Below are 26406 nucleotides of genomic sequence, written 5' to 3'. Positions count from 1 at the left end.
GCCCTAGACTATATGTACACATATGTTTCATCAATAATCCAGTGCAACTTCTCCAACAGCTCAGTCACCTTGATCGCAGCGGATGCCTTTATATCCGGGGCTACAGTAGCATGTTCCAGTCACATAGTCGCACGTTGCATTGTTCAGGCACTCGCACAGCAGCTGGCAGCCATATCCAAATGTACCAGCAGGACACTCTGCATGTCAAGGGAGTACATTACTACATTTATCAAATTAAAACACTTTGTGAACAGGAGCCAAACACATCCACAGGGTAATTTTGCATAGAAATAAAAATGTGGCAGGCACACTCAACTCTGCTCGCAGCCCGTCCCAATGAAGCCTGTTCGGCAAACACACTGGCCCGTGATGTGATCACAGTCCGCGCCATTCTGGCAGCGGCAGACTTCAGAGCAGTCTTTTCCGTAGAAACCTGAAGGACAACCTGGTGATAGAGATGTATATAATGGTTGGATGGGGTGGGAGGGAAAAAGCAAAAGAGAGTGGAAGACAATGTAAAGAGTCAAGGTCATATCACCAGGGAATAGAGAAATCAATACAATTCAATGTCACCACAGCATACTCAATAAGGGACTCTGTGAATAAATGGAAATGGAAGATTTCCTGCTTCAGCAGAAAATCTAGTTATGCTGTGAACATAACTTTTTGTTCTACAACATGAACAACACGTAATTGAATGTTAGGACTGTGTGACAAGAAGAAAAACAATAAAAACAATGTTTCTTATCATGCACAATAGCATGAGCCTGACTCTACAAACAACTCTGGATAAACCCTTAGGGTTCTGCATAATGGCATTTAAATTACAGGACTGAAGCTGATGAGCTGCACTATCAGTGAGAAAATGACTGGAATATATTATGAGCAAAATGATGAAGTGACCATTATCTTTTTTTGATGTTGCTCGTCCTAAAAAAAATTTAAATGGAAACTTCACATCATACATTAGCCTCGAGACTGGAAAACATGCCTCCATAACATCCACTGCAGTTCTGCAGCTCAGCCAGTAGATGACACTGTGCATCTTGTTTCTGGTTGTGGGGAGTGGGGTGGGGGGGGGGGGGGGACTCACGCTGTGTGCAGTAGAGACCAGTCCAGCCAGGGCTGCACCTGCACTCCCCATCATAGGCACTGCACTGGGCTCCGTTGTGACAGTTACACGAGTTGAGACAATCAGGACCCCAGTGCCCAGAGGAACACGCTGCAGATGCCAGAGACACAGTCATGATCACACTATGTGTCGCACCCTTAAACATGCATGCATAAAGCACAAAGCACATGAAGTTGGAAAATTCGCAAAGCATTTGTGAAATATATCTGTTGTCCCATATATTCTGAAAACCCTGTATTAACAGCTGAAAATATTAGCCACAGTGTTTATGATTATATTCAAGAGAAAGTAATGAGATTTTTCGCTTCCATTATGGAGTGTAGTATAAAAGTGTTGCCCCTGCCACACCTGCAGCTGCACACCACCAGTCAGCTGACTGAAAGGTGCTACCACGATTTTCCCCTGACAAGATTTGGGAAGAAAATAGTCCAGACAAATGGAGAATAGAAATTGGGATTGGTCGCACATGAGGAACACAGAGAGTACTTTTTGCAAACTTCTGCAACTGTTTGCAGACTCTGAACATCTTTCAAAAATTTATGGAGAAATGTCCGGCTTTGTAAAGTTATTGTTGTCCCATAGATTATCCAGATTACTGCCTTCACTCGCCATATTAAGAAAGTATTGCTTCTTTTTTTTGTTCTGACTGATACCTTAGATTTTGTGAGATTATTCTTAGATTTTGTAACATGCCTGAAAACTGTGGCTTTTGCTAAAGAATGCAAATAACCAAACATCAGGATATTTACAACAGCTGACAGGTATGTACATAAAAAGGTGCTTAAACAAAGTGTAAGCTTCTCCATATTTATGAAACCAGCATATTGCAGCTCTTTTTATTTTTCTCTACTGTATAACTTGAATTGTACAGGATTAATGTTAACAAATATACAAGGTAAAAGTTTTGAAATGATTTATCATGGTCTTTATTTTACGTCACTAAATCTTGGCAGTCTAACAGAAGTGTCTAGATTTTTGAGAGCCACAGTACACATGCACACACACAATGCATATCTGTTTTCCATGGTGAGCTGGCTCAAAGTTGTCTTAATGATCTTTGGCCTGAGGTGCAGTAAATCAAAGAGCATAATGCATTACTACAACCATTTAAGCTAGCAATGTGTTTTACATCATCTGGAGCCGAGGGCATTACTTGTGGATGAGTAGGGTCATGAAGATGACTAATGTGTATGAATTTAAACGTATGAGGGGAAAATAAGAGTGGGAGACAAATGATGAGAACAAGGGAAATGTGTAAAGCAGAAAAAAAAAAAACAATTGAGGCAGATATGGTGAAGTAGTACCCTGCGAGCAATCATCTCCGGTCCAGCCGGGGAAACACTGGCAGAAGCCGTCGATGGGGTTGCAGGTGCCGTTGTTGGTGCAGAGGCAGATTTCTGCGCAAGCCCCGCCGTACCTGCCGCTCGGACAGACTGCAAAATAAAAACAAAAAGCAGAATAATAAAAAAAAAAACACAACAATAATTGGCCCCTCTAAAGTTAATGTAATTACACAGGTCAAAGATTGGTCAAAGGTATGAGCACAATTACATAAAATCTGAGCACTTTACTGAGAGCAGGTGTACTACAACAAAGACTTCCACAGCATCTTAGGTGTAACATTCCCTGTAATGCATTATATTGTTCTATTGGAGTGGACATGAAGTGAACTGATCTGTTTAGACAAAAGGAGGAGTTAATCACTGCCTCCTGTGGCAGAACTGCCCTATTTCTACTCACTAGAGAGGAATGAGTGATGCGCCACAGAATTAAAATAGACTGTGTACACAGACCCCTGTATAAATATTTTATGAAATTAATATTTCAATGCACTCTGGCAGTATTCTACAAAATATATCATATTCACTGAAACGTCTATTGTCTTTTTTTATAGGGGCGGGGGATGAGAAGAGACAAATTGTGCCAAGGTGTATCGGAGCGTGAGGATCTGGGAGCTGTGACACCAGAAGGCAGATCAAAGGTCTCATCTAAAGAGAATAGCCCGGTGTTAGAAATATCTGATAAGGTGGCTGGCTGAGGAAGAGCGGGGTCGGACTCATTTTCATGAGGGGGGATTTTAATGATTGCATTTCAACTGGCATTCCCCTCTTCTTGAGAGCTCTTTCAAGCTCCTTCAAGCAGGTTGTCATTAAGCCATGAGGTTGACTCCCCCATGCTGCTTTGGGAGAAATTCAAACCTCAGCTCACTAGGAGAGCTTCATTAGGCTGGGACTCTGCGTGCTGGACAAAGGACAAGTGAGGATGCCAGTGGGGATCAACATAAGGAGAAGAACATCCATGTTGTCTGCCACCTCCGTCCCTCGTCGCCCAATGGCTGCTCAATAGTAATTATAGCCATGACAAATTAGGGCCAGCTCTCATCTTCACTCACTTCTCTTCCTTCAGCTAAGCTTTTAAACTTTTATTTATAAGATACTGCTTAAAGCCATGAAAGAGAATTCAAGACAATCCTCTGTGGCTTTCTGTGATTTATTAAAAAAAAGAAGTGAATTATTAGAAGTAAAAATCTGTAGCACAATTGCATGGATCCTTTTCAAATATTTGTTTTAATTGAAATTTTGAGTACACAAACAAGATCATCTTAAACAGGTGAAACTTAGCTTATAAGATGGACAGAGGTCAGACAAGAATAAAAGTGTAGCTTCTTTCTGTTTTCAATATTTAATACAGTGTCCTTGCAAAAGTGTTGAGGTAAGCTTTTCCACAAACTTTATCAAATTTAATTGGTTGTCATTAAGTGAAACATTCCAAAGTTTCACTTAGCAGTAGCAGTGGATAATTGATAATTTTTTAGGACTGATGTCAGGTTTTGATAATCTGTTCCCAGGAATAGACTAAAAAGTGTGGTCTTTTAGCCAGTTCTTTGCAAAATATATGAATCTCATTTGGATGGAGAGCATCAAGTTATATTATAGATTTTTAACTCTATTTAAATGTGAACTTTGACCAGGCCATTCTTGCAAATTGCTCCTCTGATCTAAATAAATCTATAGTATCTCCTGGTGTACATTCACAGTTGTTCTCATCTTCAAAGGTGAACTTCTGGCCGAGTCTCAAATCTTCTGCAGCCTTCAACAGGTTTTCCAGGATTTTCCTTTTCTGGGTTTGTACACATTTTTCCTTTAGAAAATTCCATATTTTTCTGGACCCAAATTAGCATATTTTATTTCTGAATTTCCCTTTCAGTTTTCTGGATATTCATGTTTAAGTTATTGACCCTGAACCAACTTGAATGGCAATGGAGTCATATTACTTGTACCTTTTTGGTATTTGTGCTAATTTATATCAGCTTGCTAACTCTTATCAAATGAAGAATAAAGTTTTCTTAACTAAACTTGAATTCTTTAAAGCACACTTTGTCACTTTATAAAATTTGTGTAACAGTAGTTTTAGTGGGTTTTTTTCCTTTTCGATCCAGTTTAAGAAACATGTCAATTTCAATCTAAATTATGTTTTTTTTTTTTACTTTTGAATGAACGGAAAAAGTCAGAATGTGAAAAATCCAAATACTGGTGATAAAAGATTAAATCAAGAGCGGGCATATTATTTTACTTATTAAGCATTATTCCTGAGAATGCAAGAAGGAAACAATGTTACATTTTAGACAAAAATTTAGGTAAAAGAAGCTGCAAAAACATTGGAAATGCTTTTTCCCCCTATGATTCCATCATCAGCACATTTTTCTACAAAATGGAATTATCATCAAAACAATACAGAACATAGAGGTTAAAACTAATGTTACAGCAAGATGTGTTGTGCACATGATTCGTCTTTGTGCATTAATGAAAAGATTTTACATGCACCTCCAGAATCAGATAAAGATTCTGCAAAGTGTATTCATGCATCCTTTGCCTGAAAAACTCAGCCTGAGAGATTTTTGTATGGATTGCGGAGATACTTATCTGATGCAAAAAAGTTGCATTTTTAAATTTACACTTTTTACTCTAAATACTTCCCAGCTTAGTAGTACCTCTGACTGTAGACATGTGCATCAATTTCTAACTGAGAAAAAAAAAAAAAAAAACTTCAAAGAAAGCTGCAGGAAAAGGAATAGGACTCAGGAAGCTACTTGCCTTGGTTGCACAGGGAGCCCGTGAAGCCAGAGAGGCACTCACAGTGGCCAGTGACATGATGGCACGGGCCGATGCTGTGCACGCACTGCGGACACGTCTGGCTGCAGCGGTGCCCATAGAACCCCGGAGAGCAGACTGCAGCCAATGGAGCGTGGCGGGGGAGATGAGAGGGAGTCAGTCACCAATGTTGATGAAACAAGAGGTATATAATTGTTGGACACAGCATGACAAGAGCGATCAAGGGAGTAGAGAAAAATCAACGCCAGAGGAATTAAAAGCAGAGGAGACAAGGAGAGCGCGTGAAGGGGAGGGTGAGAGCAGTAAAGGCTGTCATTATTGTAATCACCGGCATTTTATCTCCTGCCTCAGACAGAATAGTAGGAGTTAAGAGAAGTGCAAAAATATTTCTGTGTCAAGAGATGAAAGCTGCTTGATAATCTAAAAATGTCAGGAATAATAAACAACCCTGTCTTGATAATGTGCTGAAAGAATATGAATCAAAAGTAGAATAAAATGTTACTCTGCTTATATCACACACAAAGGTCCTAATCTTAGGAAATTGGAAACTGTAGCTGATAAGTCTGCTGGATGCAACAGTGGCTTGCCAACATATTTACACTTGAACTTTTTAAAATTATTTTGTCAAATCGCAGCATCACAAACCTTCTAGTATAAATGTTACACACTAACACAAAGTAGTCCATATATGTGAACCATTGGCCACTGTAATGTTGGTTACTTTAAGGTTGGCTTCAACCTTAGATGTTTAAGGTTGAACGTTGCTAAAGTATGATACTGCCACCACCACTTTTCATAATTGGATAAAGCCTTCAGGATGTTATATTTCCTGCACAAACATAATTTTGCATGAAGGACAAATAAATAATTTTGGAAAAATCTAACCAGAGCATCTTCTTCTACATGTTTTCTGTATTACTTACAGAATACCTGTGGCCAAGTATAATTAGGACTTATACTATACATATTATTATATCTTTCTTTCTACAATGATTTTCTTCTTGCCAATCTCACATCAAGACCAAATTTGCAGACCAGATTGGCAAACTGTTGACAGTTGTAAATTGTAAACAGTTTTTCCCACCTGAGCTTCAGATTTTTAGATGGAAAAAATGTGGATCAGTGTTCCATATGTTGGAAACTTTTCGATGTCGCCTTTTAACAAAACTCTTCTTTAAACTTCTCCACCACTTTGTCCATGACCTACTGTACCTGCTGTGGTCTTCATCACGTTGTTTGTTCTCTAAGGACTACACAGAAACACTGCCTTAATACTGAGATTAAATGCTCTGTTTGCTAATTAGGTGACTTCCAAATGCAGAATGTTTCACTGGACTTTATTAAGGACTAGTTAAAAAAGCTGTGGCTTTTTTCCAAAAAATGTCATGAATTCTGCTTTGAAATAATTAGGTCTGTAGAATTAATGTGACTCAGTTTTCAACAAACACTGTTTTTATGGTGAATTGAGGAAAGTTTTTCCTCCAGTGTAGATATTCTCCGGAGAGAATCAGCTCTTGGATAAATAGAGACCTGTTAAAAATATAACTGAGTGATAATGAAGTCACAGTAGCAATATGACAAGCCATTAGGTGTTAATTGTAACGTAATTCAGGGAACAGGTGTATAGCATATTACCAAGCTCTGGAGAACGATGCAATGTCTCAAATGAAATTTAAAAAATCACACACACACACACCCCTGCACACGCATACACGCAGATTGCGAGTTGTAATCGTTTTACCTGATGAGTAAATTACTTGGGTAAATATTGAATTTGTCTGAGTGATTATTTTGCTCGAGGGGCAAACACGCTCACGCACAATGCATGCGGCTTGTTTAAGCTTCTCTCTTATTTTCCACTCAAATTGATGTTTACAGGTTTGTGGTTGTGAATTTCGCTCCCAATCAGTAAGCTCCTCACTTGAGAGCGGCTTCAGACAGAACCCCCAACCCCCTTTTTTTTTCCAGACAGCAGAGCGGGTGCTCCCAGTAAGCATGCCCACTGATGAGCCTCAGGCAAGGACCGAGTCTCCCACTGTGAGCTGGTTGTTAAGGACTATGTAGGAGGACGAGGGGTGTGCACGTATTTACGTGTGTGTGTGTGTGTTTGAGGGATGCCTTAGGGAAAAAGACACTGTGATTAAGTGATAGCTGTGATGAAGGATTTACACTCAAGCCGCTCTGACCGACAGCTGAGTGCCTCTCCTCAGTTGGCTCAACCTTTAACAATTCTTCAAAGATCAAAACAAGGTCAGCGCTGTGATGGAGTTTGTTACCGTTGCAGCTCTCAGCGCCAGCCAGTTATCGCTCAAAGCCTTGGATCAAGAGAGGTTGCCTTTTTTATAGAGGAGGAGGCTCACTTCTTTTGCACGAAGTCCCTCTGTATCCAGGTGCGCACACACATGTGCCGTCCTCGGGAGAGCAGGACCCTCCGTTCTGACAGGAACAGCTGACTGAACAGTTGGGTCCCCAGAAGCCTTGTGGGCACACGTTATCGCAGTGGATTCCTGCAGGCACATTAACAAAACGAATATTCAGCGGATGCAAAATACGAGGGAAAAAAAAAACCTGGTTTGCTGCAACATTCTAAATAGCCATCTGTAAAAACACATCGTTAACAGGGACAGCATTCACAATGCCTGATATTAACAGATCTGTGAGGTTATTCAATCACCATGGATCCTCAAATGATTTTAGTCCTGAATAAAGCATCCAGTTTGAAGTCTGTGCGTGTGTGTGTGTTTTTTTTTAAACCTAGCCCATCTCTCACACTCCATTTCTCCTTTCCAAATGTATTTTATATTTGATCTGACTGGGGCTCCTTGCCAGTGCACTGTGTTGATTAACAGGGTTGGGCCTCCAGAGAGTCCCAGCTTGTCTCTCATTCTCTTTCAGTAAAGCTGGGGTTGTGTACAGAGCTAAAGGGAGGTACTCAGGCTACAAGAGCACAGACTGGAAGTGTCACAGGGTGTTTGGTGCAGCTCCAACCAACAATTGCAAAATAGAAAAAGAAAGAAAAAAGAAAACACGGCATCCACACAGGGTTCTCGGTGTGCACATGAATGCATTAGCACATCCATCAGAGCAGCAGCCTCTTAGAAAAGTGAGATGAAAGGAGAAAGTTGCACGTACTGTGCTACATACAGACATGTAGCTTCTTAAAGAGTGATACACTTTATGTAAAAGCAGTTGCATGCACGCGCTCACACAGACATACCCAAACTCTCAAACAGTCATGTTCGAATCTCATTTGAAATTTCCTTTGAATAAGAATATCAGAAGAAGGTGTAGCCATTAAAGCGGCCTTGGCGCACAACCTTTGAATTAAACCTGGACTAAACTCTTGGGAGCCATGTTATACTGTAACCACGGCACTTTAGGGCAGGCATGGAGGAGTAAAAGGAAAGGAAATGTTAGTGCTGATGGGATGAGGGGGTGATTTAGACATGAGCAGAGCTGTGGACATCAAAAGGAAAGCAAGGCATGTGTTATTCTGGGCCAGCCAGAATAAAAAAAACTGTGACTGCCTTCACTGTGGGAAAATGAATGCAGACAGAGCATCATTTTTCTCAGAGTAATGGTGACAAACAGAGGGGCTGTGCATCCCTGAAAGAAAGAGTGAAGAAAACTTGAACGGAGGTCTTTTGCTAAAAAATTGTCAGAGGTGCGACTGCTCTTTTTTTTCTTTTAGCTCTGGCTCACACACATAGACTCACTTTCTTTTTTCCTGCTATAGTAAACAGTGCCTTGTAAAATTATTCATATTCTTTGAAAAGTTAAACGTTTTGTTACGTTGCAACAACAAATTTCAGTGCACTTCAGTGGAATTTTATGTTATGACCAAAACAAGGTAGCACAAAATTGTAAAGCGGAAGGAAAATTACACAACAATCCCCATGAGTCATTACTTTTTTGAACCATTTTGTTTTAAATGCAATTGAAAGCTTTCTGAGTATTTTTCAACCAGTTCTCCCACCTAAAGGTGAAACATTTTTCACATTGCTCTTTCAAAGTATCTCAAGTAAACAATTTGAAATTTTGCCATCTGCACTGTGTGTCACTCCATCACGAATACTTCTACATAAACCAATACATAATATCTGCACTGGGTGTTCAGCTTTGTTTTCCTTGAAAGTTAACCGCTGCTCTGTCTCATCTTTTGCAACCTGCAGATTTTCTTGACCAATAGATGAAAACATTTCCAACAGCATGATGCTACTACAAACGTTCAATCATGAAGAGAGTGTGTTTAGGATGATGTTATGAGTTAGTGATTCAACAAACACGATTTTACATGTTGGCCAAACATTTTTTACAACTCTGCATCTTATACATGTTTGTGTGTCTCAGTTTGTTTAAAGGTACATTGAGGATGTCTTACTACTTTCTTTTGACTGTTTTTATTCTTTTCACTTTTCTGTAAAAGTCACATTTGTAGTGCACTAAATATAGTTGTACTGAAGACAGATTTTCCCAAATGAGCAGTGGATCTCTGCACCCCCACCATAGCTTGGGCCTTTAGGCCGTTTCTGTTTAGGCTTGCAGCTGTGCCATAAGTTTCAACCTTCAGATTGTCATCTGTACAGTACTATTTGAGATTTTGAAAACTGGCTGTGGTTCTCGGTCCTCATGATGGTTTTTGTTCATTAATGACACCTTCACAGAAAAACCATATTTACACTGAGACAAAGTTACATAAATGTCACACTATTTAATCTGCTTGGATGATTTTTGAAGGCAGTTTGTTGCATTGACTTCTGTTTAGGGACATTAGAGGAAAGGGGGCCAAATACATAATGCACACCAGACTTTTTTTAAAAAGAGATTTTTGTAGGGCAGTGTGACTTTCACTCTATTTTGGAATTATGAGGTCATTTGTGTTTCTTTTCACATAGAATCCCAATAAATTATGTTAGATTTGTGATGGTCAAGTTCCAGTTCAATAAATACTTTTACAAGGCATTGTACTGGCAAAAGTTCTATACGAATAAAGATAAAAGTACTATTTTATATAGGAGCATATTTTCACCATAAATGTCTTAGTTGAAACAGACTTCAAATGTATGTTTACTAATGTTAGCAAAAACCACATAGATCTCCCAACTGATGCATTTATGCATATACAACTGTCAAGCTTCATCCCATTCCCAGACATTAAAACTAACAGCAACTTAACTGTAGAAACCTACACCAACTCTGAATTCAGCAGAACCACGAATAAGACAAAGTTTGTTTATATATATATATATAAAGCATGAGACTTTCCATAAATAGGCATTTTATTCTATTCTTGACTCAAATGACTGTACCATATCGAATCCCACAAAGTCCTCTCCTTCGCGGTTCAAGTGTGTACTTGTGCATGTTTGTGTGACCCACTGCACACTGCCCACAGCCCTGCACCCTGGTGACTCAATTAAGGCTGACAGATGGTCCCGACCTGTGCAGGATTCAGAGCATGAGAGGCCCATTTTGTCGTCTTCATTCTCGCAGCTAATAAACCCACATTGTTTCCTGGAATAAATGCCCGAAGCTCAGGAGGCTGAATGGAATGGGCTGCAGGGGGCTCACAGGCTTGACCTTTTCTCCTGAATTTTTCCCCTTCTCTGATTTCCTCTATCTACCTGGACTCAAGAAGTGGGACCTTAATTAGTATTTGACATTCAGAAACAACATATAATTTCGGAGCAGAATGTTCTTCACCCTTGCTCTGTCATTCACAATCTGCTTTAACAGCTCTTTCCAAGAGTGCAATTACATTAATGATGAGAGCCATAGACTGCGCACATCAATAGAAATATGTTTGTAACAGAAATAAATCCTTTATCCTTCCATTATCACATTTAGGTGATGACTATGAGTAGCAGTCTAAAGGCTTTCACTGAAAAATACCATTTTCTAATTTTTTTATATTTATTTAAAGTTAGGCCACAGTATGAGTTTTATCAAAAAAGAAAGATAGAACAATTGCAATAGGTTTTCAGGGAGTCCTAGATGTGAACAAATACCGCTTTGTTTCACTTCGTTGTTTCATGGCTTATCCAGGACTGGACCCTAAACAAATATCACCATGAATGCCAGAAGATTTAAAGGAGTACTGGCCTAAATACTTGCTTAAGTTGGCTAAGTTTGTTCTGCTGGGCCGTAAAAAAATAATATTAGTTGCAATAAAAGCTTGTCTGCATGCCAGCACCAATTGTTGGAGCCAAAAATAATTAACTTTGAGCTCAAGTCTTAACATCCCTTATCCTTCTACGCCACTGGCTAAATAACAAAGCGAACTAACCAACTCATTGATAAAACTCTACTTAAGAGACCCTATATACTGTATACACAGAATGACACAAACCATGAATGCTCCTGTAAATTTGTTCTTGGTGTATATCTGCGTTTTTGAGGAGTATCTGATGTTTTTGATAATGAGGCTAATTAACAGATAAACCTTAAGCTTCTTTTGATATGTGAGGACGCAGCACTGACCGGTCCATCCAGGGTAGCAGCGACAGAAGCCACTCACAGGGTCGCAGCCATCAGCATGACTACAATCGCACCGCTCACGGCAGTTCAACCCATAGGTGCCGTCCTGACAACGACAGTAGCTTCAGCGTTACGGATCTCAAGCAGAACACTTTGCAGCTGGTACATATTGACGAGAAGTCTGACGCTTTGTATCGCTTTCTCATAGAAATTGCACTTACAGGGCAGGACTCGTGACAGTGCTCCCCTCTCCAGCCAGGAGAACAAGCACAGGTGCCGTCCACAGGGTCACATGCAGCGCCGTTGGTGCATAAGCATGTTTGGTTACAGCCCAGACCCCATGTACCGCTGGAGCAAGGAATGGAGCAGTCAACACCCTGCCAGCCTTGAACAGAAGAGACATCCAAGAAGAAGAAGAAAAAAAGTTAATTAAAGATGTATTTAAAAAAACATGGAGAGGTTTTGAATAAGAAACCAAAATCGTGTTGTATCTTATCTAAAACATAAAAAAAAAATGCTTTGTTGCCTCTATGCTGCTTAATAATTAATTTGGCTGTAAGTTTATTGCTGTAGTCCATTTGAAAGACTGTCTTAATATGTTGCTACGTATGGCTGCTGTATAATTTTTCCTGTAGCAAAACATCCAACAGCATAATGTTGCCATCCCTAAATAACACACTTGGGATTATGATCGCAGGCTCATGAGACTCCTCCTTTTTTACTCTAACTGCACTGGTCAGTGGTCTATGGCCAAAGACTCAAATTTTAGTTTCATCAAACCTCAGAACATGTTTCCAAAAATCTCTGTTCCTTGGTGCATTTACAAAATGTAATTTACACTTTTATTTTACTTTTGGGGTGTATGCATCTTCCTTACTGATTAGTGTTAGTGAACAACTTGTTTTCCAGAGAATATTAACATTTTCTTACCAATTTTAAGAAGAATCATTAAAAAGGAGTCTACTAATGATCGGGGGTTTATAGTAACATTTGGCACCAAAACATGGTCATGTCTGGGATATGTTGTCATCAAACAACATACAGTATGAACAGTATGTTGTTTTACATTTGCATACAACTGTTTGAATAGATAAAAGTTCCATGATGGTTTTTATGATGTCATATAATACAGCAGTGTATTTCAGATTTGGCTTTAAAATACATGCATCTATTTATCTTAAATGTTGGGAGTTATCCAAAGCTTGTCACAACAAAATAATCAAAGGTCTCAATTTTAAATATTGTGTAAGCACAAAATGGTACCTGAATCTGCCATATATCACTTAACATGCAAAGTTTAAGATTTGTAAACCCCCTCCAAAAAAAACAGAACTAACTTGACAGGAGAGTGTGTGGTCCCTTGCACAAACTCTACTCTATGCATACACTCATTTCAGAGACAGATGAAACTGGCAATGCAGATGGTGAGGTGGGGACTGGAAGCCACACTGCATCATGATTCCTTGCAGACATTTAATTTCACTCCATATCAAATATTAATCATAGATCAACTTTATCATAAGCATTCAAAACAGCAGTGTTATTTATGCTTCTGCTGGTGAGGCATAGCTAAAACAAAATAATAGACCTTTCAAATTAAAAAAGACCTGTAAGCCAACTTAAATTGTAAATCAAAGTCCACACAATATTTCATCAATGGTTTTTTCCCCCCCATCGTATTCCTCTCCCGGTTGATCATCAGGGTGATGAGTATGACAGATTAATACAGAAAAGGTGGGAAAGGTGTGAAGGGATCAAATTGATTGTTGTAAATATATAAATACAGTGGTGAATGTGTAAATCTGTGCGATGGATGCATTGGCACTGCTGGAAGACTTTGCAGAGGGGAGAATTAGGAAGGAAAGTCAAAAGATTCTGGCCTGGTGTACTGATGCTCTCTTCCGCTTTTGGCTGTAGGGGACAGTGCAAACCCCTCTGGCATTGGATCCCAAAACCCTTTCCAGACCCCCAGAAAGCAGAGGAAGTACGCATTAATACCTTTCACTCCCGCGGGCACTCCACTATCGAGCATGCCATCGGCCCCTTAAAATGCCGTTGGCAGTGTGTTCCTTTTATTTGTTACATCATGGCAACCAAAACTACACCTTATGCATCAACACATTGATTTCTGCCTGGTGGTGAAAAAACATGGCTCAGTGAGTGCATTTACATACACCTTAATATTCATGATGCACTTTGCATTGACCATTTATGGTTGAAAGGGAACAGAACATGAGGTAGAACATTGTATGGAAATGTTGAAGTATAGCAGTGATTTATAAAGCGGTAAATGCTTTCTAGTGTGCATGTGCATGGTTTTATAATCAGATTTTTTTTTTTTTTTTATTGATACCATGTTTGTCTTTTGGGCATTTGGCCATTTTTAGCGTAGATCATATGGCAACTGAGGCCAAAACCCTAAAGCAAATTAATTGAAGACACAATAGCTGTTATGGAAACATTTAAATTTCAATTTAGATTTAGTGACTTCACATCATTATTTCATTCTGATCAAACAACTGATTTTTGTTCTATGGTCATCATCTTTCTGAAAATTGCTTATTCAAGAATAAAGGTTAAAACTCAGAATAATGTGGCAATAATTTACAGAAGATCATCACAGTATCAACAAAACCTCACAACAATATAAGAGGATCTTACTAATCTTAATGCAGTCTTACAACCAAACAGGGTCGGGCCATGCAACATTGAAAGGGAGACATTTCATTCACATATTTCATCTTTCAATCATAATGTTTCAGAAATGATGCTGTAACATTTAAAGTTGGATATGGCTTTCGTGCTGCATTCCTAAAATGTCACTGAACAACACATATGCCACAGTATTTGCTGAGTTCCTTAAATTATATCTGCATTATAGATGCTTGCACTTTACACTATACAGTTGCAAGACTGCATATATCTATGCATTTCCATTTATTTTAAATGTACCCTTATAAAACAAAGTACTTGCATAAAATACCTTGAATGTCACAACATTAATTTTATTATTTTCTTAAACGCTATCAAACATTTTTAAAGGTGACTGGAAGATTTTAGGAAAATTAACATTATTGTATGTGTACAAATGATGGTGGAAAAAATATATATATGATGAGGTGATGAGCAAAACTCTTTATGAAACTGTCTTTTGACAAAATTTCAATTATATTTATGGGACATTTAATTTTCTCACATTTTCCTTTTCAACAGTGTTGTGTTTGTAGCTCATGATAATAATATTCAATTCAAAGTTGATGAATACATGATGAAATTGCTAAGTATGTAAATGTCACACATAACGATTAAGATGACAATGTTATGACCACAGGATATAATTTCCTATAGCAACCAAGTCCTAGCATCTAATTAATTGGGAACTCGGTGTCTCTTCAATGCTTAGTTTCCATTATTAAAATTCCAGAGAAGGGAAATTTGGTACCAGGTGCACTTGGAAGTCTGATGACATTGTTACAAATATGAACGGAACAGCAAGAGCTACTGAGGTTTTAGTCAAAGATACTCAATTAATAGAAGACTAAATATTGTAGTTTCTAAAGAAAAAAGCTCTGGATGAAGTCCTTCTGGATAAGAGACAATTTAGCTCATCGCCATCTAAATTGCTTGGCCCAAAGTATGGCTAGTAATATGACAAATAGATGATTAACTTTATTATTGCTGCCTTTGTTGAAGGGTGTGTAATTTGGTGTCAACTAATTTTCTCAGCTGAGTGAAACCTCTTATTCTGACTTGCACTGCTGTTTTTAAACCGATGTTTCAGTTGATTTGAAACACTCATTATATGACGTATGGTTAATAATAATATTGCTTATTTACCAAAGTTCCTTTTTATATTGTTTTTCAACCTAAGAAGTAGTACTTTGCAAGAAAAATAAATATCACACTTTCTGTAACAAAACCAAGTGTGTTAACAGACACAGTGATCTGCTTGTATCTGCATTACAATACTGTGTCAGCTGTTGTAAATTTGTTTTTGTGTTTGGCAGACTTTTTTACACTTTATAATCTCATTTTTGCTTTACTGTTTTCCATCCTGTGTTAGTGTTCACTGGGAGCAGTCGTTACAAGACTTATTGTGGTATTAATACTGATGATTTAACAACATTTCCAGCCACATTCTACTGTAGTTATTTTTAACTTAAAAAAAAAAAAAGTATTCTCCAGCAACTGTTTTCTCTGACAAAATATGAAATATGTTAAAGCAGCTCTTCCCTGAGCTGATGTTTTGGTGCTTGGCTCCAATGTGTATTCAACACCATTTCTGACGTGTGGTCTGTTTTAATGCTGTGCTTTTATAATGTGCCTTTTTGTTTTCAATTCTTAATATAAATGAACAATATTTTAAAATGGAGCCAATAAAAGTAACAGATTGCAGAAATGAGGTCTCCCTGTTGTGTGCTATGATTGTGCGGAGCGGTTACTCTCCAATATTGTAAATGATTAAGTTTTAACTTTAATTTCAGGTCTGCCTTCAAAAATTAATTTTTAGCTCAGTGGCAACTTTCTGGTTAGATGAAGGCTAAATAAATGCATAACATTGTCTAAAATGGATAAATGCATTGAATGTAGCTATCCATCCATTGTCTAACACCTTTGTGCCTAGTGGAGTCGGGAGGTGCTGGTGAACGTTATCTCCAGCTAACGTTCTGGCCGAGAGGCGGGGTCACCCTGGACAGGTCACCAGTCTGTCACAGGGCAACACAGAGGCAGACAGGACAAACAACCATACACACACTCACACCAAGGGAGAATTTAGAGAGACCAATTAACCTGATAGTCATGTTTTTGGACTGTGGGAGGAAGCCGGAGTACTCAGAGAAAACCCACGCATGCACAGGGAGAACATAGCTATATTTGTAAAACACCATTTAAACTAAAATTTCATGAATACAGAGGATAAAACATTAGCTAATAAATTTACTAAAATATGATATAAACTAAAGACTATTATAATGACAGACAGCACGATGATTTATAGAAACAAGACCTCGTTTCTGACATGGCCCTTCATGCTAGCTGTCAGTGTGACTCATTGATGTGGTATATTTCTGTTGACAAAACAGCTTGATTGTTATCATCGGCTACAGCAATGTAGGCTGTCATGCTCTGCTGTTCCATTTGATACATCATCAATCCACAATATACTATTGAAGATTCTGTTTTAGAAACGAAAATATATATAAAGTCCATTGTTGTGTCAAAAAAGTGTGTTATAAATTCAACAATCTGCTTCAATAAAACAGTGAAAAGGCTTTTTGTCTATTATTAATGTGATTACTGTCAAGATTTGTACGTTTTCGAGCACCAAAAGATGATGAAATGTGCCCTTTTATAAGCCGTGCTGACAAAGAGGATGGTCTTTTGACCAGTAAAATAAAATAAATAAATAAAAATAGCAGTGCAACAATATTTTTGATATATTAGTGGAGTATTTGACCTGGTATGTTTTTCTTCACTTAATTATTAAATCCTCATTAGTCTTAATATGGTCTGCAGATTGATTTCGTATTCAATTATTTATTCACTTATTAAGAAGTTACTTTATAATCTATCTGTGAAGTAGAGAGTATAATTTATTTGTAATGAAACTAAATGTGAAAAAAGTGGAAGTGGTGTGATCCCTTTACATTGCCACTATTTATTTAAATTATGAAGTGATGTCATTAATGAAATCCCAACTTGAAAATATTCTATGTCTTCAAGACCCTATGGCAAAATAACTCAGGCCTTTTTTTTTTTACAATTTATGATTATGTCTCTAGGAAAATGTGACTTACAGCAGTATTTTCCCCTCACTTCTTCTTGTCTTACATTTCCACACTTAAACACACCTGGCTGACATGAATGGGCTACAGCTTGATGAAGAGCTGATGTGCTGACCCATTTTACTGAATATTGTGTGAGGGAGTAGGAAAACACAGAATACAGTTGGATGGGCTGAAAATTAAACCTCAGGGTTAAGTATTGCATCATTCAAAAACAGGAGTTAAAATGTATTTATTAACATGTTAGCGTGGGAATGGCAAATGTATGATATTTTCTTTCAAGAAAACAAGTAATTGCACTAGGATTCAGTCTTTGCACACAAAATGTGTTGTGTGTGAATGTTTATTAATTTGACAAGTAAACCTGAGATGAAGTTTTAAAGTCAGTGAAGCATCATTTACATCAAAACAAGCCTTGTTAATATCGTCAATCAAAAGTTTATTGTTCTCTACCTTCTCTGCAGACGCAGGAGCCGTCGACTGGAGAGCAAGATGCTTGGTTGTGGCAGGAGCAGGTGGACATGCAGCTTGGCCCAAATAGACCAGGTGGACACATTGTGGCACAGTCCTCACCCTGTGGAGGAAATAATGCTTATTCAGGCAATTCAGGGAAAAAATAAATAAATAAATAAATAAATGAATAAACTATTATAAACAGTTAGAAACAGCAGGACAAAGAGGTTTATCTGGGTTATCTGTTTACCCAGGCTGATCATACTGTATCATGTGCAAAGAAAACGAGAAAGCCGTCTGTAAATTTAAAGTAAAGGTAAAAGGGAAAGACCACACTTGATCACTTCCAAGCAATCATTTTTAAGCTTCCAATTACCCACTCTATATATTCTGACAGCACCTTCCCCCAGCCATGCTTTTTGCTTTCCTACTTCACCCCATCTCTCAATTTTTCCCCACATCTCTCTTTATACAAGTCTCATCGCTTTTCAACTGTGAGCCTGGCAAGACTCCAAAGGCCTGGGAATCCACACTTCTCATCCATCCCTCAGCAGGCAAGCAATGATTAAATCTTCAATCTTCCCCTCTTCACTTCATTAGTACAACTAGTTCTGTTCTCAGTACACTTCCTATTACATAAGTTGCCGTCTATGTCTTGTGCCATGACCAGTGGAGGATATAGTGTATTTCCTGACATCCACTCTGCAAAGAAATGTTTAATATCCCACATACTGTGATTGACCCAAACCAAATCAAGAGATCACCAGGATGTAAACAGCTTTTCTATTTTGCAATAAACTAAATATAAGTACTTAAAACTTTCTCTGGTTATTGAAATAGAATAAGATATAAACAGAAGGTGGCATCACATGAAGCTTCATTTCGTATGGAAAATTAGGAAAATATGTTTAAGGGAAGTTTTGACCATTCCTCCAGAAGTGGATATGTATGGTTATAAACAAATTTCACATTATATGTGCAATTTGATTTTGAGGTATCAAACTTGAAATGCTTGACTTGGAAAAAGAGTGACTAAATAAGCACAAGCAAACATTTGACTATTTGTAATCTTACATAAAAAGTCAAAGGAAAAAAACTTTCCCCCGAGTAATTATAAAAAACTTATTAGATTTTCTTTTCTCGTTTGTGTTTTTATTTGCCTAGTTTCCCCCGTGTCCAAAGTACACATCGTAAAACTTGCAGTGATGACCTGCAATGGAAAGGAGAAAGCAAAACTGTCTACTTCTTCATTAGAAACACTGTGGGGTTTACAAGAGGTGAGAAAGTCAATGCAAGAGATTTCGGCCCACAGTGAAAATAGAAAACAATAGACTAAAAGCCAAACAGCTAGATTCCAGTAGGGGGAGAACATAATCTTATACTTATCTGTGACACATTGCGAGCAGGACTCACTCTTCTATTAATGAGAACACCAATGAAAGATCAGCACTAATATCCTTACGTTTCTTGTTCTTGCATTAGAGAAATTATTTGGTAAAGGACAAAAGGACTCATTATATGTCCTCTGCAAGCTCCATTAGAGTTTTTTTCTGCTTTACAGGCTGAGAGCAACCCACCTCGACCAGTTTCGTCCCTCCCTCAGCTGGAGATCACAGCCACTGTACGGGCTCCCACAGTCTCCCTTTCAAAACCATGGATTGAGTGACAGGTGACACAATGATTTAGAGTTCCAATTAGAGGCCCAGAGGAGTCCTGAGTGGATCTTGCTTTGCTCACCAGAGAGCTGGGGGACTGCTGGCTGCTCACTGCTCTCATTATCATTTTGAACTCAGCTTAAACAGGAGGCAGGAGGAGATGTGCCAGTGGACGCCAGGGGCAGAACACACATCTTATAAAGTCGCTCCCTCCGTACACCACATAAAAGCATCTGTCTGTGAATGAAATTTTTATCAATCGGTTGCAATAACCTTTGTTCTGCTGAAAGTGACAGCTTCGAGACTGCTAACAATAGCAGTTCCGTTGCAGTTGTTAAGCGTGAAGAAGTTTGAGCGGCTGGCAGGGGGGGAAGTTAGATAGAGGGTGAGAGGGGGATGGGCGGAGGTTTTAGGCTTCAGCCCTTCCTCAGAATAAAGGCAATTTACTGGTGACTGGACTCATGGATAAAATGATACCCAGCCACAAATGGCCACATGGATTCCATGTAGTTTCTCCCTCATGGTGCAGTAACCAGACCACTTGGCCTGTTCTCCACAGTGGAAAGACACTACTCTCATTAGTTGTCTGATTCACATTTGTTCAAGGAGGGGAGGGATAGGGGTCTGAATTTGAATTAACACACAGGCTGTCAGTCTTTGGTACGAGAGCAGAAAAATCTTATATAACACAGCTTAAAGTTAGTATCCAGAGCCTTTAGAAAACACTAGCAGGTGAATGTCAACTATGTGACCAGAAAAGGCTTTTTTCCTCTAGAAACCTTTTTATGAGATCCTGGACCAAAGTTGAGTCTGTTCACACTGTAGAGTTCAAAATTGTGCTGTTTATGGTAATTATGTCCTACTGCAGTCGTGTTGCAGATCAAATGATCTGGGGACACAGGTCTCCCACTGCAATTGAAGAGTTCAGAATGTGATGGAAAAAACAAAAATATTTCAGCATAACAGAGGTATTAATCTCTGCTATGGTTTTCAAGTCAAGTGCTGTCACTCCAAAGTTTACACAAGAGAGATTGTGTAGACTCTCATTGTACAGATTATGACTCCTGACTCTTTGAAAGACAAAGCAAAAAATGTCAGGTTGCCAGAAAAAGCCATGATTATCAGTGATAACACTATAAGCAATGTTCAAAGACCCAAGAGATGACACTTTATAAATAATGTAGTCACTCCACACCTTGTACGCTAAATTTTATTCTTCATGGTCAGCTGATGTGTAAGTTTGAAAATGCCCACAGCAAGACAAAAATTATAGCAAATATAACATATCCATCCTGACGCAGTTAAATATCTAGAATTTCAACTTTTGAACTAATCCTTAAATACACACTATTTAATCTGGGAATGCATCAAAGATGTGACAGGACTTGATAGACTTGACTAGGAAACAACATGACATCAGCCTTACCGTAAAGCTTGTAGATATTAATTTTTTTTTTCCCCCAATGCAGAAATGTATCTTGATGTGAAATGAGAGAAGAAAAAGCTCTTTTGAGACTTGCAGCTTAATTTTAGCCGAAGTATAGTTATTTCACAGCAGGTGCAATTTACAACAGAATTAAAATCACATCTAACTTAAAGGAATTTTATGGCATCAACACATTTTAATGAGTAGAGTTTTTGAATCAAAACACAGGGGAAGGATAACAGCACACTGCTTCTTAAACTTACAATTGGTTGATGATAAAGAATTCTGCAGAGTAGTGACTGTTTTAATTTGTACTTCAGAAAATAAATGCGGCAAAGCTTTCTTTCATTATCAGTTTAAGTCCCTAAAAAAATTGCTTTACTAGAATGTTTACTCTTTACGTCTCCACAGAGGCTGGAAGCAGAAGCCTAGACTTTATTTATTTAGTTAAATCAATATTTCCACTAATATGTGTTGGCTTTATAAATGTATTTGAAATGTACTCTATAAAAATATTACCACATTTAATTTGAATTGCTGGGTTTCAAGTTTGTTTATGCAAAGAAACATATTATTTACTCTTGTGTCATAATTTAAAGTTGACAGAAAATGTGAACTGTAGGGATTGACTGAAACAAAATTATAAGATCACTGAAATTCAGAGATGTTTAGTCCACAGCATGACAAAACTCCAGCTTTGGTTCAGGGTACGTTCAGAAAAGACTACCTCCCTAAACCATGTTTTGAGGTTGGTTTCTCTGCTGATAATCCGATTTGGCCATGGCTCCTGCAGTGGAAATAAAAAGGGTGAAAGAATGTCACCGGAAAACTATCCTGGCCTCTGGAAAAAGATTCCTGCAGCAGAAACACACCCAGATTGCCCTTAGCCACAGCAGTAAATTTGTACCTATTAGTATTTTAATGTAATTGGAGTACTTCTTTTTCAGAAAGCCTTTACCTGACACAACATTGATTAGGCTTTTATCCACCGAGACCTGATGCAAATGGCACCACTAATTACCAATCAGTTTCACTCCTTAGCGGTGCCTCTACCTGCTGGACATGTGAATCCAGAGTAAATTTATTGCAGCACAACAGAGAGGGAGCCACGATGAGATTCGGGAATGGGATTTAGTTTCTCCATTTACAAAGGAAAACTTTGAATAGATTCCTAAAGCTTTCCTGTTTCAAGTGAGGACAAGGCACGTAGAAACTGCATGTTACAATCTACAGTGCTTGCACTGTAGATTGTAAGGGACAGTGCCTGAATAGGTAACATGTAATCACTTTGTCTGAGCCAAAAAGAGCATGTCCAATTACCAGGACTAAATCAAGCGTGCCGGTGCTCAGTCTGTTCCAACACTTTGCTTGGTTTGCCCCCCGATGGGACTCCAGAACAAAAGAATGCAGAGGGGAGGCTTAATCTTATAAGCGATCCCCAGAGGAAGTGACTTGTCTGGCAATCATAGCCTCAACACCATCATCAGCCACGTTTTAACAGGTTCACCTCATAATAATCATGAATATGACGCAAACGGGCAGCAGCTACAGACCTCTAAAAGCACAACAATATGTTTCAATGCTTTGCAAAGCAGCAGCTTTGTTAAAAGTACCAGAAAAACACAATGAACATTCACCTCCCCACTCCCCGCACATAAACACACAAATTCTCCATATGAGCTGCGTCTGTTCCCTTCTGACTGCCTCCTTTTCTATCCAGCGTCTGCCCTCTAGGTCTGTTTAATGGATCTGGCAGCCCTTCCCAGCAGCCGCCACAGTGAACAGGTGGAGCAAATTAAGACACAGTCTGGAGCCCCGCTCGGTAGCTCAATTCACCACAGAGGCTCGCTGTAAGACACAGGCAATTTCCACTGAAATGTAACATTGGCAGACGTGTACTCTCCTGGTCTCTGTTGTTCCGTAACTTCAGATTGCAAAACACAAAATACAATGGCAAAACTGATTGGAGTTACTGAACTAATTTGACATTTGTAAAAAGGGGACAATATGGCTGCAGGAAAAAAGGACTAAAAACAGAACTGACCAAAGATCAACTTTTCCTTCCAAGGTACAAAAACACAGATCGAAGCTTGCTCTGTTCTCGTTTCTTTCACCCTTCATAAATTCAGTCCTATTTGTAAAATTACACAACTACTCACACAGGGTCACAAATGAGACTGAATTATAGTTGACCCATGCCCAACGGTAGAACAAAGTGTATCTATAATAACACAAAAAAATACTTTCACCTTGATTTTAACAGTCTGTATACAAGAAGCTCCTAAAGAAAAACTGGGACCACTTCCAAAATATTTCTGCCTCAATTACTTTTTTTCACAGTAGCCACAAATAACATGCAACATAAATTAAACTTACAACCTTCAGAACTAAAACTTACAAAGTACAAGGATAAGACTTTAGGGCATGCAATGGGAGATCCCGTTTCCTGCCTAGCAACCATTTTTTAAATGTTTTAAAGAGGTTGTGATCAAGCATTATTCCGGATTTAAAAAAGCTTTTGATAACTTTAAGTGTAAATATGAAATTAATAAAACTAAAGGTATTATATTGCTTGTTTTTCTTTCTTATATTATTAAGCATCTATTTTATATTTGGAAAATTTTACCTAAGTTGCTTGTTTGACTCATATTGCCAGGTTGACTCAAAGACTGTTTTGAAGAAACCAGCTGAGGGTCAAAGTGAAAGTATGGTAAGAGGAAGTGTCAAATCAGTAGAAAATAAACAGTAATCTGTTAATAATAAGCAGTGCTTCAGGATCACAGAGCTCACCATGAAGCCAGGAGCGCAGGTACAGATCCCTGTGACAGGATGACAGTCAGCTCCATTGGTGCAGCTGCAAAGCAGAAAGCATCCTTCTCCATAGAATCCAGGAGGGCAGGTCTCATTGCAGTAAAGCCCTGTCCACCCTGGTGAGCACGTGCATTCACCAGATAGTGGGTGGCAGCTACAAATAAATCCAAACGAGAGGAATAGAAGATAAAGGTAAGAAAAGTAAGCACCAAAGCGATCAGCTCTTCATATTTAAGCAGGATCAAAGTACGATGCCTGCAGCAACAGTAGACTGTGTGCTTGTTTCAGATAAATGAAGTGTCCCTTTTCTCCTTCATTCAGTAATGACTTCTATGGCTGATGCCCAGCTCCTGCTGGAATCAGAGCATTAGCACTACATTAACTATGAATGTTGCTGAGGAATTATGAATGAAGCAAAGGTCGCGATTAAAAGCTAACTGGATGACATGGCTGCGATGTCTACAGACTTCGGAATGACCACTGGCTTTAAGGTAAGTCGAGATGAAATTAAGTCACTGAGGTCCTTATTCACTTGAAATTATTCAAAAGACAATATGTGTTGCCTTCATTAAAAGCCTTCAGTAAAAGTAGCCAAATTTGAAGCAAGAAATTGAAGCAAGATAAAAAAAAAATTAACAGTTCCAAAGAGATAGAGCAGAAACTGGCTTTATCTCCCTTATGCTTGTGATGGGATCAAGGGAAATGTATAAATTAATTTGTTTGTTGATCTGGGAGCTCTGGGGTGTAGATGGTAATTGACAGGGTTAGTAATAATGGGACTTGCTTATTTAAGATGTTAAATACAATTAGAAGCGTCCTAAAATGAACGCAAAGAAGCTAAGGTGATGTGGTCCTGTTATTCTGTACCAGTAGGAAATTCATGGAGAAGCACTGTGAACAAGCTGCAGGCATGATAACTGAGACCGAGGAAGCACCAGGTATAAAGAATTGATGTAATCTGACTATGAGGTAATGAAAGTGAGGAATTTTAGTTTGTGATTATTTTTAGTTAGTGAGGAATGTTTTAAAGTCTGTATTGATCTCTTTCTTTTAATGAAGATCTGAATCTAAAATAACTCCCTAAGCATGAGGCATAACATGCAGGGTGAAATGAGCATAAGGCAATGATGTGAACTAAAGAAATGATCTGATTTTTTTCATCATCCAGTTGAAGGAAGTTACTTTCCATTTATGATATTATGTGATTCAAGCAAATAAGTGGTTGAACTCAATTTTTTTTTTATGAATTGTTCTTTCTGATTGTATTTCTGAGTGGGCCCAAAAAGAACCCCCTGTGTATAAGTGTTGCCATGCACCGAGGTTATCACTTACCTCACAGTGTTGGTGGTATTACAAGGGCAGTACTTGTCACAGATGAGGCCATAAAGGCCCGAAGGACAGAATCTCTCTTGACAATTAGGGCCTTTAAAGCCTGTTTCACACAGACAAGCTCCATTGATGTGGTGACACTTTGCACCGTTTTGACACTCACACCTTTGGTTGCACTGTGGACCATAGGTGCCCACAGGACAGTCTTCTTGACATCTGAAGCAAAGTTGCACAGAAATGACACTAAAATGCTGCACAGGGAGAGGATAAAAAATGATCAATAGTAACTTATAAAATAAATAATTTAGCCCAGTGCCAAGCAAAAATTTTTAAAATTAAACACTTCAGTGGCTATTTTATATTTAAGTAAGACTCTAGCTTTAATAACCACATTTATTATTAACACTTCAACATTCAAAATATGGCTGTGCGCTTTAAAAGACCTAGACTAGCATGGTCAATTTTCTTCAAGTACTTTTCACAAAATCCCTAAAAGTAGAGCCTGCTGCGAACACCTTTGTGTCTCTGCAGGGGCTCGATGAGACTTGGCAGACACCGTCATGCAGGCAAATTTAAATAAGTTGAGAGTTTTTCCCAACATGAAGAACTGAACCAGATCAGAAAATTGATTTTTGTCCTCTTCTCACTTCTTTTTACAGTATTAGTAGGTTATCGGTCTCAGGAGTTGAAGAAAGCTGTTGCAAATAGTCTAATTGCTTTAAGAAAATGTTCAAGCCATGCTTCGTGTTTGAATTTCCTCAGTTTAGTAATATCAGGGGACAATTGAAATATTATACTTGACAGAAGAGGCTGGGGGGAGGAAGGGGAGGGGGTTAACACAATCTCAGATTATTCCTGGCAGGTTCATTCACCTGCCACTGACAAAATGAATGAGGGCAATTTTGTAAAATAATAAAGTAAAAGAAAGGTCTTGTAAAGAAGGTGTTTCCATCAAAGAGACAATTGCTTTACTCAAACTAATAAACGTGGGCTGCCCTGGGCCTCTCCAGCAGGCATGGGAAACTAAAAAGATCTGTGTATGTTGATGAGGCCTTAATATAAGTCCATTACTTATAATTAATGAGCAGAACCCAAACAGCATATAGCCCATGGTGAGATCAATGGACAGGCTGGGAGGAGTGAATGTGGATGAGGTCTCCAGACATGAAACCTTTCTGGCCAGGATGCAGTACAAGATTAATTAGGCATAAACACCCCTATTAAA

The 26406-nt window shown here is 38.5% G+C and overlaps 1 protein-coding gene across 1 annotated transcript in view; it reads right to left on the bottom strand.

Annotated features, from left to right (window-relative positions):
• The window catches only part of megf11 (multiple EGF-like-domains 11), a 104133-nt gene that overhangs the window by 11380 nt on the left and 66347 nt on the right, over nucleotides 1-26406 (bottom strand). The window contains exons 10-20 of the mRNA XM_055037483.1: nucleotides 25185-25397; nucleotides 23832-24006; nucleotides 17961-18081; nucleotides 11943-12106; nucleotides 11725-11827; nucleotides 7605-7751; nucleotides 5227-5361; nucleotides 2437-2565; nucleotides 1094-1222; nucleotides 317-445; nucleotides 69-197 (exon numbers count right to left, since the gene is read on the bottom strand). Of these exons, the coding sequence (XP_054893458.1) occupies nucleotides 69-197; nucleotides 317-445; nucleotides 1094-1222; nucleotides 2437-2565; nucleotides 5227-5361; nucleotides 7605-7751; nucleotides 11725-11827; nucleotides 11943-12106; nucleotides 17961-18081; nucleotides 23832-24006; nucleotides 25185-25397 (1574 nt within the window). The remainder of the gene's footprint in view (nucleotides 1-68; nucleotides 198-316; nucleotides 446-1093; nucleotides 1223-2436; nucleotides 2566-5226; nucleotides 5362-7604; nucleotides 7752-11724; nucleotides 11828-11942; nucleotides 12107-17960; nucleotides 18082-23831; nucleotides 24007-25184; nucleotides 25398-26406) is intronic.

Source organism: Poeciliopsis prolifica, unplaced genomic scaffold, assembly GCF_027474105.1.
Source record: "Poeciliopsis prolifica strain line A6 unplaced genomic scaffold, Auburn_PproV2 SCAFFOLD001, whole genome shotgun sequence".
Classification (NCBI taxonomy): domain Eukaryota; kingdom Metazoa; phylum Chordata; class Actinopteri; order Cyprinodontiformes; family Poeciliidae; genus Poeciliopsis; species Poeciliopsis prolifica.
This window is presented reverse-complemented; position numbering and strand designations above follow the sequence as displayed.